Source organism: Vespa velutina, chromosome 1 (assembly GCF_912470025.1).
Source record: "Vespa velutina chromosome 1, iVesVel2.1, whole genome shotgun sequence".
Classification (NCBI taxonomy): Eukaryota; Metazoa; Arthropoda; class Insecta; order Hymenoptera; family Vespidae; genus Vespa; species Vespa velutina.
The window spans coordinates 9,550,754-9,565,700 of NC_062188.1; the positions used below are offsets into that span (position 1 = coordinate 9,550,754).

At 29.1% G+C, this 14,947-nt stretch overlaps 1 protein-coding gene across 1 annotated transcript in view; it reads right to left on the reverse strand.

The window, feature by feature from the left end:
- Nucleotides 1–309: 309 nt before the first annotated feature.
- LOC124954999 (von Hippel-Lindau disease tumor suppressor) overlaps nt 310–14,947 on the reverse strand; it is a 75,041-nt gene continuing 60,403 nt past the window's right edge. The window contains exons 3-4 of the mRNA XM_047508759.1: nt 2,105–2,477; nt 310–754 (exon numbers count right to left, since the gene is read on the reverse strand). Of these exons, the coding sequence (XP_047364715.1) occupies nt 484–754; nt 2,105–2,322 (489 nt within the window). The 5' untranslated portion in view covers nt 2,323–2,477 and the 3' untranslated portion in view covers nt 310–483. The remainder of the gene's footprint in view (nt 755–2,104; nt 2,478–14,947) is intronic.

Sequence of the window (14,947 nt, forward strand, 5' to 3'; positions counted from 1 at the left end):
TCCTCAACTTTTCAATGTTTTTTTGTTCACATTCACCGCTTCAAAATGAGATAGAAAACAATTTGAAACTCGGTTCGGATTTACATAGTATCAATGTAATGTTGAAAATTCGAATTCTCTCGTTACAAGCTATCAAAATAAAAAATAATAGAAAAATCGATATGAAAGAGGAATAGTAATAATAGTAACGAAACGACGAGTGAATGATTTTTAAACAATTGTCAATAACGTACTTCTCACAAATTTTTTTTTTTTTTTCGATGGAAGAACAAAAATCCAAAATTTATTAAAGTGTAACGACATTAGATCGAAGAGAACAATTGGAAAAAATGTAACTGTGCGTTTTGAAACTTAAAAAAGAAAAAAAAAAAAAAAAAAAGAAAAGAAAGAAAAAGAAAAAGTGAACTTATCGAACGGTTAACTCAAAGCGAATGTACTATCGAGACGTAGAAACCTTGGTGATCCATGGATATCCAGAAATTGTTACAAATCCTCTTCATTATTGTTTTTGCTTGGTAGCCTTGAAGCAAGCTCGTATTGAAGACTCCTCGGAATGTCGAGTTTGAAAACTTGCTCCTTATGTTTAAGAAAATTTTTGATTGCTCTTAATGACAATTCAAATAGTGTGTACATCGGTGTCATAATATTGGCGTTCGTTCTGTCGATTCTATGTGGAAGATACTGCCTCCTTGCATTCAAACATTTTTCCAACCATGGCTCGGGAAAAAATACGTCTCTCTGGTTCACCAAATACCTGCAAAACGTTTGCTCTGTTCCTATTCTTTTTCCTTTTATTATTCGATTTCTAATAAATTATTATTATATAACAAAATTCACGAAAAATAATGTAACGTCGTCGTTTTACCATCGTGATAGTTCAACTCGTGATACTTTTTAAATCTCCATAACAAAATGCCATTTTGAAAATCAAATTTTACATTCACATATAAGGCTCTGCGACAACCGTGATATTCTTTATGGTGAAGAATTTTCATCTCAGTCTCATTCTATAAGAGATATATTATCCATTCATAATTATCCTACAGAGACGTGTCATCTGTATGATAGAGATGTTTGCGTACAGTGAAGATGAAAAACAATGAAATAATGAAAAATTCGATTTATTATCTTTTCATCTCTTTAACACGATTTAATTATGCTTCCACACGAATAAATTTAATGAACATATCCAACGATTAATTAACAGAATTATCTGATAATAGAAATAAAAAAAGAAGAATGATTCTCGCTTTAAATGTCAATATATATTGTTACAAGGTAATCATTATAAAATAATAAAGAATTCATCGAAAACTATTCTCTATTTTAAATAATCAAAATACAAAATCAGCCGAGCTTATATTTATTATTTCTTTATCAATAGAAGCTATCTTTTCATAAAAGTATTATCCGTATATGTTTCTCGCTTGCTTTTATTAAATGTAATTCGATTTTTCTTACGTACAAATATTATTATCACGCAAAACAACGATATACGTTGTAACATAATCACGAAAAAATAACATGAAAAAAACATGGAAAGAAAGAAAACTCGACCGCATGAAAAGAAAATTCTCACCCAAAGAATTTATTGCGGTAAATGTACAATTGCGTAATAGAATAACATGAATTTAATGTACCTCGCATCAATCAATTTATAATTAATTTTTATGAATATTTGTTCGTAATAGTATCGATTCAATTATTGAAAATTCCATATAACAATTAACATGGATACTCTTTCATTTACCAATTCATTACTGATAATCGTCAATCATTTTTGAAATTGAATACATGCGAAAAAAAAAGAAAATCAATTCTCTTGTTTCTCGATCGTAAAACGTAAACGAATTGCATGTAATGTAAATTAAATGAATCTCAAAATGATATTGAACGAACTTTTCTCCGATCTAAATTTAGATAAACAATGTTTCAAGCGAATTAAATCGAATATAAATCATTCTTGATTATCGTCTGCCAATTATTTTAGTATCACTTTAATCGAAATGCACGAGTGAAAAATCTCTCTGAGAGGAAAATCGAATGTACGATTTTAATCATGTTTATGGAAAAGAAAAAACATGATTCGTGAAAGTATTCTCACCTTTCTTTCGTCTCATCATCGACGAAGATCCAAGGATGTGTTACAAAAGTGTCGATGTCTACGTAACTACCTGGATATAAAGTGCCATAACTGATAGCCTGACCTTGATAATCGATCCAATAAAGGGCAACGATGCGTGTTGTACAGTTCGTAAATCTGACGAATGATATTTGGCTGTTGTCAAGTGAACGTAAAAAAGGTTCTTCGTTTCCAGCCATTTTTTTACAAACTTCTTTCTTGTTTGACTTTCTCCTATTTTTCTTCCCTCTCACGTGCTTTCTCTGTCTCTCTCTCTCTCTCTCTCTCTTTCTCTCTTTCTCTTTCTCTTTCTTTCTTTTTCTTTCACGTCCTTTCTTGATACGATTTTCGATGACTGAAAATGAAATCGAAGAAGCCTTACGTTAATTATAAACAATATGTAACTTAAGTTTTCCATTCTCTCGTTTACTCCTTGTATTAAGAAGGTTTATTTGTATTACGTTATACTACAATAAAATGAAAATTTTTGAATTATACATCTATTATTATCGAACAACGCGTGCGAAAATAGATGATAGAAGGATGAATAAAATATTCGTATGTTGGAACACGAAACATGGAATAATATGGTTTACATAGCGTGTTTCGTGTTACAAGAGAGTTTATTGTTGATCGAGGCAAACGAAATTAACTTGGTAATTAAATCCAGTTTACTCGATATGATTAACGAATGGTGGTTTCTATTATTTCACAATATTTTGATACATGAGACACAATTATGAACGTAAGTACGTACTCTATTTCATTTATTATAATATAATAATTGCATATGCAACAATGCCATAACGATAAACAATTCGTGTACTAGATCATTTCTTTAACGATCCAACAAAATTTTACACTTTATCCGATGGATGTGAATTTGAAATTCTCGAGTTTATTTGGAATATATTATTTGTATTAACGAAAATCATTCGATTTACAGAATACATGGAGATAGAAGGAAAATGAAAAGAAACTTGTGATCTTTATAAACAATTCACTTGACCAAATTGCGAAACCAATAGGAATTAACGTTCTAGCATCTATCGACATGTAACCACAATGAGCATCGAATTATGCTATAAGCGCTATTTACATTGTAACCACGATTATCTTCTTCGTTCATGCAAACATCGAGATTTTTGAACTCTCTTGTAATCCCATCGTTCAATATCGATATCATTTATTTCAAATAGCGATCCACTAATTCGAAAGAAATATAATACCGAGTTATTTTAATAATCACTTCGAATTGTTTCCATCTACGATATTTTATTTAATCTGTCTGTGATACAAGTTTTGTCACATATAAAAGAAAAATTATATATATATATATACAAGGGATGCCATAAATATTTGAGTAAAAAAGATATCTCGCGATTGGTTGAATTTGAATATGAAAATTTAATAAAATAAAGGAATTCAGACGGCTTTAAATTAGATACAAAATGCGTGTAAAAAAAAAAAATCTTTTTTACTCATAACCTTTTAGTCATAAAGGTCATAATTCATTTTTCTATTCTTTTTTTTTTTTTTTTTTTTTTTTTTTTTAATGGATACTTATAACTTTTTTGGTATATTTACACAATAGTAATTATTTACAATTAAATACAAATCAAATACAATATTGTATTTGATGAAAATTTATTACAATACATCGTTTACAAATTAATCGGCATCTTAACAACTGACCAATAGATTCACATTGTATTGCCAATCATACTCCATGCTATACAAATACATTATATAATATATAAATTCATTATATAAATATGCCAAAAGTTATAGATATTCATTTAAAAAAAAAAAAAAAATGAAAATTACGTCGATCTTCATAACTCAAAAAGTTCATAATTTAAAAAAAGAAAATAAACTTCGACCAGTTGCAAGTTATCTGCTCGGATATTTATAGACACACACTCCAAATATAAAATTTATGGTTTAACATTAAGATAACTATATTATACTAATTGTAGATGTAAGTTATATTGTACGAATAGTAATCTTTGTATATAAATTAATAATTAAGTACTCGTATCATTCTTATGGGAAAGTGTATTTCTGAAAATTTTGATTAACTTTTAGATATGTTGTGGCAAATTCATAGCAAATATCTCAATGAATACAATTTGATCCTACGAGCCGTTTCCGCACAACAAACTCTAGAAAATTCAGATTTAACATTTTTCGAGTCGATCGAATGTGCGCGCGAGCGCCCGTTTAACCTTTTCTCCTTTAGGAGAAGAAAATGGAATAATATTTGAATAATATAAATATATATATGCGTATATGTGATACGATGTAACTTTAAATTTATACAATAAATGGTTAAATGGTTAAAGAATGTACCACAACCATAATTTTAATGTAATAAAGAATGATATAAAACTAAATGCTAATTCAATCAAAATTGTAAATATATTGTTTATTTTAACTAACTTTTATAATTAACGTAGAAATGACAAAAAAAAAAAAAAAAAACGTTAGAAATGATATAGAATGATCGTGATAACTGAGAAGAGACCTGAAGAGACATGATTATCTTTGTAATATATAGCTATAATCTTCGAATTCAGACAAGGATAAAAGTTCTAACCTTCGCGGAAAGTTCGCAGCCACCGCGAAAAAGAGTGGCCGCGATAAATCTCCAAAGATATACGGAATAACTTCTTATTGCCCCTCCTCGAGAAACATAAATCTTGCTTTTCCTGTCATCGCTAATTCCGACTCTGACGCACGATGACCCCCAACTCTGCATTCGATCCTCAAAGGAATAACGTCCGCGATTCTCGTTTTCGTTACTTCAAAACGAAAGTAACGATCGACGATTTGATCAGAAAATAAATCGTTAATCCTCGAAAACTTTATGTGACTTTGAAATAACGCATCCATATATTTGTATTTTACAAGTTCTATTTCATTTTTCTTCTTTCTTTTTCTTCACCACAAACCGAGACGCATCTTATTTTTAATCGAAGAATTTGTTTATTTTCAATTGCCTATTTCTCAATATCGCAGTCTTGTTTATTTTTTCATTGTTTTAATAACCAAAAAAAAAAAAATAACTATAAAGTTTGTGCAATAATCGTCTGTTTTTGTTCCGTTTGTGTATTAATTTTGTATTTATTTACACGTAATATAGTTTTTTTACTTCAAAGCCACAACGAATTATAACAATAAAATATCGAGTATTTTTGATAATGTTTGTGTAAATGTTATAGATTTTAATCACTTCAATTTCTAAAATACAGCTATAATCTCAATTCATCATTAAAATGATGAATTTGAATATAAAAAAAATATATAATTATTAATGATAATAATAAATCTATAAAAAAAAAAAAATCTCTATCATGGAAAAATAATACTATATTAAAAGAAATTTCCTAGAAAATTATATACTCTTAAAAATATCCCTTGTCCATTCCATGGAGAAGTATTCTTTCTTACGATCCTGAAACATCTTATTTTCCTATTGAGTACTTTAGAAAATTACTTAATAGAAAATGTCCATCTTTATTTAATTCCAAATGAAAATTGTTTTACGTAGTAAAACTTTCTTATTTAACGTTATATAAATCGGTTATTTAATATTATATAAATTTTTGTCTATAGGAAGGGGAAAAAATTAAAGCTATAGAGGATTAATGACTTTCATTTGAAGATTTAATTTTTTATTAAACTTAACTTGACTTCATTTGATTAAAAATTTTGCTATCATCCGTAATAATAGTAATAATTATTGGAAATTTCTGATTTAGTAACTGTCAAATAAAAAGTAAAAAAAATAAATAATTGGACAAACTGGAGAAATCCACGAAGTCGTCTTCAAAGTTCAAACGAATTACATTTAACAAGAAACTTCGCGTGCATGGAAACTTCCTCCTTCTCTTTTCGACCTTTGTGAAGTTTCTCGTAAAAAACAAACGTGAGATTAGAACTTCCTCGTTCATTCTTCTGATTGTGACATCCTTCGTAAAAATCAAACGTGACCGATTCCAGGCACGCACGAAAATAGGGAGGTTTATCGATTCATTCCTATTATTTACTTATTTTACATGCAAAGGCGTAGTATCAATAAATTTTTCTTTAAAATATCAAATAAACCAAAAACGAAAAAAAAAAAAAATAAAAAAAAATAAAAGAGAGAAAGAGATAAAGAGAGAGAGAGAGAGAGAGAGAGAGATAGAGAGGGAGAGGGAGAAAAAGAGAAAGAGAAAATAATCAATAAGAATACTAAACAAATTTTATCGATATCGATTCATTACTTCTTATAATATAATCCACCAAAAAAAAAAATAAATAAATATAAAAAATGGAATCATCGATCGTATTATTTTTCCAACCAATTTAAACGAACATCTAATCAATCTTTATCATTACTTAGAGAGAAAGATTAATCTTGCCCGCACGTTCTAATCTAAACTAAAATCAATGTCTAAGTAATCAAGAAAATCAAAGAGTATTTCTACGCCATTGAAGGAGGTTAGTCGCAGGCGGTTGACGAAGGCGCATCATCGTTCATCATCCACTTTTTGTTGGCTCACCGAGTCGATCCTAGAATGGATTAGAGGCACTTAGAAAGCCGATAGCGATGGAATCGAGAAGCTATTTCAACTCTCGTGCCATCTAAATTACCCCTTACTGTGCCGTCTGTCGCTTTATAGTATCGACGGTCACCTGTAATTTGCCTTCGCGAGTTCTCTTGGGAAAAGGCTATAGAAAAGGTTGAAAAAAGAGAGAGACAGAGAGAGAGAGAGAGAGAGAGAGAGAGAGAGGAGGGAGGTAGGGAGGAAGAAAGAGAGAGAGAGAGAGAGAGAGAGAGAGAGAAACGTTCTCTCTACAAATAAAGTTCTTACTCATTCGATCGATCCGTATCGCCAAGCGAAATTCACGTTTATTTGTTGGAATAGAAGATACTCGACCTTTCGTATTCCTATTTCGAACTTTTATTTCTTATTCCAATATAAAACTTCAAATATGGAAACGCATGACCGCAACTGGAGAACTATATCTATTATATATATGAAAGTTTGTCCCAATAATAATATTTAAAAAGACTTTAAATAAACAAGAGATATTGGAAAAGAACGATCGATAAAGAGGATCTTTATCGATCTTTTCACATGTGCTTACTGATATATGAGATACATCGATCTCTCTTCTGAGAAATAACTTTCGCACGAAATCGTTTGTTGAAAAATATGAATAAGAATTAAACGATAAGTATCGTTCGAAATGATTAAACTTCTGTTTTAATATCGTTTGAATCAAATCTTCGATTAAAATAATACAAGACTTATTATTAAATTTTTTCACCTTTTTCTTTTATAACCTTTAAAGTATCCAACTTTCAATTATGCCATTCTAAGAATCTTAATGATAGTACATATAGGTCAAATTGAATTTGGCAAATGAATAGAGTGAGACCAAAAAAAAAAAAAGAAGAAAAAAACAGAAGAAAAAGAAAAGAAATATAGCTAAAAAAGAAAATAAGAAAAAAAATTTTAAATAAATCGAAAATCTCTCAAAGAGAACGAAGTAAAAGTAAATAAGTTGAGAAAGATCATTATTGACCTAAAATGTTTCTAACGTCTCCTGAGAGATGATTACATTCGCAGGAATATGAAAAGGAACATAGGTATGGCCTTTCTGATGAATGAAATAAATCACCGTTCTACGTAGATAAAAACAATCAAATCGACTTTATAATATCGTGTAATCAATCGACGGAGATAGGTCGATTGTTGTGCAATATATATATTATATTATACAAGTTTGATGCAATTAATAGGCGAAAGTACTTTACATCATTGATTCAATAGCGAGAAATCAACGATTTAACGAGCTAACATTAGACATCCGTAAATGTCAAAGAAGGATACACTTATAACGATAAAGGTTTGAACACGACGAGCCGAGTCGAGTCGAGTAGAATTGCGTAAAATCCTAAGCAGAAGAATTTATCGACTGTCCTACTGTCAACGTTCCTCCTGTCACCTACTTGTTTTACGATTAAAAGAAAGTGACTTATACGAAAAATAACATGAGTATAGACACTAACCTTGCTCTCTTTTATTCTATTACATACGGCCTCTCTCTCTCTCTCTCTCTCTCTCCCTCTCTCTCTCTCTCTCTCTTTCTCCCTCTCTCTCTCTTCCTCTCTATATCTTTTGTTACGGTTTCTTATCTTCTTCAAATGAGTCTATATTGATCCACTCCTTTTTTATTTACACCTTTTTTTATGAAAAACCTTGAAACGGATAAATATATCCATCAGATATTTTCTTTTTCTTTCTATCTTTTTTTCATAACGCGTATTTATTAAAAATTTTTTTAAATTTATTTATTTAAATAAAAATTTTTTTATTTTCCATCTAATATAGACTCTTGTTTCTTAAGAATATTTCGTTGATTTGAATTATTTAGGTATTCTCATTAATCTACGTGTGTATGTGTGTGTGTGTGTGTGTGTGTGTTTATATTTTGTAATGTTTATATGAAAAAATTTTTAATTTCATTTAACATTAAGATCATTTCCGTTTAACAATACCGAACGATGATAATTCTCCTCGTAAACATCAAGACTTTAGGGAAAGATCGAAATAGCGAAACTCCATTTAAGTAGGAGCATAAATTTCTAAGACAATTAACACGAACACTTCCTCCTGATAGATATCCTGCCAAGAAGTCCGTAACAATGTAGACATATCGTATATGCAAGGGTTAACGAGAAAGATAGAGCACTTCGATGAAGTACAAAATCGTTGACTGACGGATCGCTCACTCGACAATGAAATTTGTAACGTTGATGGGCACATCCAATTACGAACGCCCGATTGCTACGAGATTTATGACTCGTACGAATCCAGATATGTTCGCATTTTCGCATACGACTACGAGACCGTCGTCCTTAAATCAACGAAATGATTCAATTGATTAATAGCCAATTAAATTCTGATTCCCTCTCTCTCTCTCTCTCTCTCTCTCTCTATATATATATATATATATATATATATATATATATATATATATATCAAACATACTATTATATGTAATATAAAATACACACTTATAAATAAGAAGGAAAATGTAAATAATAAAATTTACAGTTAAACATTACGTTTTGGAATAATACGGAGGAGAAACATCAAGAGAAAAGAAAAGAAAAAAAGAAAGAAAGAAAATTGTCCAAGTTCATTGCCAAGAAAAGAAACGATTCTCTCTACCATTAAATCTTAACGTGATCTTTCAATTAATTAATTAAACGCAAGCAATCCTTTCTTTCTTATACGTGCATTGATATACGATAGATTGGTTTGTAGGCAAATTATCGGCCCTATTTCACAATCTGCGAAAGCTCGAATTACGATGTAAAAGCGTATCTGCTGACGCTAACAAATTTACACCGATTTAGAGAGGTGACGAGAAAGAGAGGAAGAGAATAGATAGATAGAGAGAGAGAGAGAGAGAGAGAGAGGGAGAAAGAGGGAGAAAGAGAGAAGGCAGAATAGAACAAGAGAGAGAGAGAGAGAGAGAGAGAGAGAGAGACGGATAGAGAAGAGGAGGAATCCAACGTGAATCCAGAACAATCGATCGACTTAATAGCCATTACCTGAAGCATTCGCGCAGCGCCTGTAGGAGACGTCAGCATCGAAGCAAATCCAGGCGAGCATCACTTCTCATTATCTCGTCGGCTTTGTCGACTCGCGACGTGCACCAGGGACGAATTCACGCTTCCTGGTTCGTCTTCCCTACTTCAAAGACAAATACTTTCCCCTTTGGAACGATCGAATCGAACGTTCGTCTCGGTTCGATCACTTTTAATTATCTCAATGTAATTTCAAACGTTCTAATTAATCGTAATATTTTATTCAACTTTTATCTATGTACTTATATGTATAGAAATTTTCGTCGAATCGAGAATCCCTCTGGGCTTAATAACTGTCACACGTGTATATATATATGGATATATGGAGATATATATATATATATATATATATATATATATATTTAAGAGATAACGTACGTTCCATTCGAAAATTTCAATTTAAATATGCAGAGAATTATGAGATGAGATAGATATTTAGGTACATGTAAAAGGTAAAATCATTTGGACAAAGTTAAATGAAGAGCGAGGAATAATCGAAATTCCAGTAGAATAAATTATTGTGATTTGAATCGATCTCTCTCATTCGATTAATATATATATTTTCTTCCTTAGGGATGATGCATGTTCAACTTTTCGTACAATTTTTCTTGTTTTTATTTTTATCCGATATTATATTATTATATATTTAATATCATCTAATAATTCTTCTCCCATCAAAAAATGTATGAAGTGAAATGTATTTAACACTTACAATAATCTTTAATTCAATTTCATTATTTTTTAATGTAATTCAACTATCTAAGATAAAATATTTAAACAGTGTGTGCGTGTACATGTGTGTGTAAACCTACATTGATCGAACGATCGAATTTAACAAAATATATTTTAAAATAAATTACGATAATAATACGATACATGAATCTTAATAATATCATCTTGTCATTATAGCATTTAGAATAAAATGATTTTGTAGTAATGATAAAACAATATAAAGATTCATTCGTTAATAACAAAATAAAACTCGAATAAAAATTTGAAATTCGTATTGATTCTTTCGAACAATATATCCATCGGTTTCCAATCGTTCATTGTATTCAACTAATTATTATTCGCTGTCCTAGAAATTTCGTGAAGATTGAAATGATCCATTTAAGTACGGATCTCTTATGGAGTATTCATTCGTTGATAGCCAGCATACATCATTGAACCATGATCTATATAGCGAATTATACTGCCGATTCGGAGCACGTAACCACGATCCCTTTTGTTCCTGCAGGAAGTGAGCAAACAAACGAAAATGCCTATTGTATATCGATCGAGTTTGCACCGATTGTGTGAACAATAGAGATAATTACCGTACAAATCCACGATGATCACTAAGCGAATAAGTAGAAGAGAGATCGAGGTAGACAGATAGAAAATAAGAGAGAGAAATATATATATATATATATATAGGGGGGGGGGGGGGGGTGAGGAAGTGCCTATTATAGGAATATCACGATAATTAAGTACCAAAAACCGATAATTATCGATCCGCACTTATTTTACATGGGTACTGAATGTTACACAAACAAGAACTATATATACAAAAAGAGGATCTTGTATTTGTACTATCTATTTGTTTAAAAAAGTATTTAAGTTAATTAAGACATCTCACCGACTTAAATGTATTCACCGAGGTTTCTTATTAAGACGTATTACGCAAATGAATTACGCGTAAAGGATCTATAAGAATACTTAGAATTTCAGGTACTTATTTCTTAAGTTTTTGGCTTAAGGGCCGATAATTTATGATTATAGATAAATTAGTATCAGAGATTATTTTCCAAGAGAAAAAAAGTCATAATAGCAATGTAAACATTGTTACACAAATTAAATGGTCAAATATTTTCTTTTTTTATTTATCTTTTTTCTATATTCTATGTATCTCGCAAGGATCAATCAAAAGAAATTAATTTGTTCAAGTAAATAATTAAGATTTTCTTCTACCTCGAAATTCTACGACAGATTTAATCACAAATCTACGCTTAATCATTATACGTAAATACATCGTTATTCATATAAATTCAATTTCAGAGCTCAAACAATTATCAACTGAATTGAAGTAAAATATCAATTCAAATTAAAAACCAATTGGAAATATAATATAATACTTATCTCAATCAATCCACAAATTCGTTTTATCAAAAAATTATTATTAAAAGTATTGGCGACGAAATCAATGCTAAATATTAAGTATCAACAAAAACTTTATACATGTAAAACGTATAGATAATTGTATAGTTTCTTCAAAAAGGATTGAAATTACCAGCACGAAATATAAGAGATAAAACTGGAGAAGAAAAAAAAATTGCTTTTAATATGATTTTAAACATAATCCAATGAATGTGTAACGAAGTACCCTCTTAAAGGAGTAATTATACGAAGATAATTTGAATCAGCAGGTGCTTGATGAGAAATTCTATCCCTCGTTTCTACGAGCTCACCTTACTACGAAATATAGAACTGATTGTCTAGTTACAAATAAACTTATATTTCTCTGTTCTAAACAAGACTTAAAAATCGACGAAGTACATAGTTATTTGTGGATTCTAGAAAAAAAATAAGAAAAAAAAAAAGAAAGAGAGAGAGAGAGAGAGAGAACAGAATGCACAGCTCATTAATTTTATTTATTAAACAAATAAGATCACGTATAAAACTTTATATTATATCCCGTAATATGCGAATAAAAAGATAAATTATATATATAAAAGTAGTATAAGTATAATAATAATGTTTTTAAAAAATTATATGTATATATATATGTATTGACGTTACAAAAGTCGTACATTCCCTTACACAAATCCTTTTTATTTTATATCATCGATAAAAATACGTTATTATACCGAACACCACGTGTGATCATAAACTTTTTACTATATTTTACCTTGGTAACGAATCGTTCGAACGGATATTATTATTTGCGATAGTTTTAACATTTATACCGATTTTTTTAACAAGAATATTGACGAATGATTGAAAAACCGAATTAAAATTTCCATCGTATTATTCTTCCTATTTTTTTCTCTTCTCTTTTTTTTTTCTATGATTACGTTTGTTCTGCTTGACAGGGTAAAAAGCAAGTAAATAAAAAAAAATACGTTACCTACTTGATATTAAGAAAATATTTGAAATCGACAAATATCAACATTATGATAATACAGAACCATATTGTTGAGTTAAGTATTTACGTTAATCCGTAGACAAAGATTAAAAAAATCGTTTTTTCTTCTCGTTCAATTCTATCACGTGACAATTTTGTGAATAATAAGAAAAAAAAAGGAACAAATATTAACAATTACAACGACTCTATTCCATTCCATTTATTTTGTCCTCTTATTTATTATTCTATTATTTGTAATTATTTACTCTTGTTACATAAAAATAGGTAGAATATAAACGTAAATACGGACGTATTTATGTAGATTAACGAATAAAGCAAAAAAAATTATTTTTTTAGATATACTGCATAGAAAGTAAATAAGTGTCTACCATATAGTGATAAAAATTGTTTTAAGAAGTAACATTCGCATATAGGATTGCAAGTAGTTGCATGCTGGCATGATTAGAATTTTGCAGCACTGCGTCATAGCAACTATAGAAAGAGTCGAAAATCCTCTCCCCCTCCTCTCTTTTTGTTGAACGATACAAGTCAAGACGAAAAGTTCTGTCGAGATGAAGAGTAGAATCGATGAAGTAGCAAAGAAATTTAATAATACAAAGCAGAGAAATTATTATTATTTTTTTAATTATTCGAATTCATTTTCTCATTACGAACTTCACGTAAAGATCCTATATATTTATAGAATTTACAAAAAAAAAAAAAAAAAAAAAAAAAAAAGAATTCAATAAAAATTCATATAAAATAATTATATTTCATTGATATCTCATTTTAAAAAATTTTATTATTGTTACTTTTTATTATTATATATTTATATTTTTCACATTTGTTTTACAATACCTTTTATCCGTAAACATTGTATATATAGACGTGACAAATCTACTCTAGGACAAACTCATTCACGGACGACAGAATTTACAATAAATAGGCTCAAATAATAGCGGAGTATAACATGACAGTGGATAGAACTTTCAAGAAGAGTACAATTACAGAAGCATAGTAACGACGACGAAGAGAGTTTCGTGTTTCACGCACGAAGGCGAATGTCAACTCTCCCTCTCGACTTTCCATCCCCGTTTGTTACGCCCCTCATGAAGTCACCTTTATTTGCACAACGAACCTGGAAACACTCGATGGAGGATTTAATGCGACGCTATTTAACACGAATCGAATCCAATCGAAGAAAATATTTCTTTTATCATATCCATTTACTTCTTTGTTTTCCCTTATTTCTAAATCTTGCTATATCTGTTCTGAAGATAAAAATAATTATATTTTATAATTATTTGCAACAATTATATTTAATATTTCTATTTCTATTGCATATTTTTATATTTAAAATAAAAATTTTCACATTTTTTGATAATATTATAAGTTTATTTTATTTATAATAATATATGTATGTATAATTACTTGTAATAATTTTTTAAATCTGCGATAATAAACAAACGTCTCTTTTCAAAAATCTTTTTATTTACGAAATGTGAGAATAAATATATCTGAATAATAATAATTAAAACATACTTATCATAATTAAGTAATATTAGAAAAGTATAGAAATTAAATCTAATTATTTATTGATATTTAGATATTATATTTTCCAAGAAAATCTTTTTTATTGATACTCATTAGACATAACATTACTTTTAGTTCCGTGCAACCAGTCTTTAGAAGTTCGTTGCAGAAGATTAATAGTTATTACAGATTTATTTTGATATTAATTTTGTGTCTCTTTTTTCCTATTTATATGTTAACAATTAAAATTACTCAAAACTTCATTTTATAATAATAGTATCACTAAAGAATTAAAATTTTATTTATAAATTAATATTAAAATAAAACTATAATAACCTATCGTCTTTTTTAAGTTATCTTTAAAATAAGTTATCTTTTTTAAGTTATCTTTAAAATTTATAACAGAAAACTAAAAAATGTCATGACGTAGTTGCGTCTATTGAGTATCAGCATGCCTATGAAAAATTTTCTTGGTGTTAACGTACACATGCGCAATCTCAAATATTTAAACTACTATCTCCTAAGTGTATGTTGA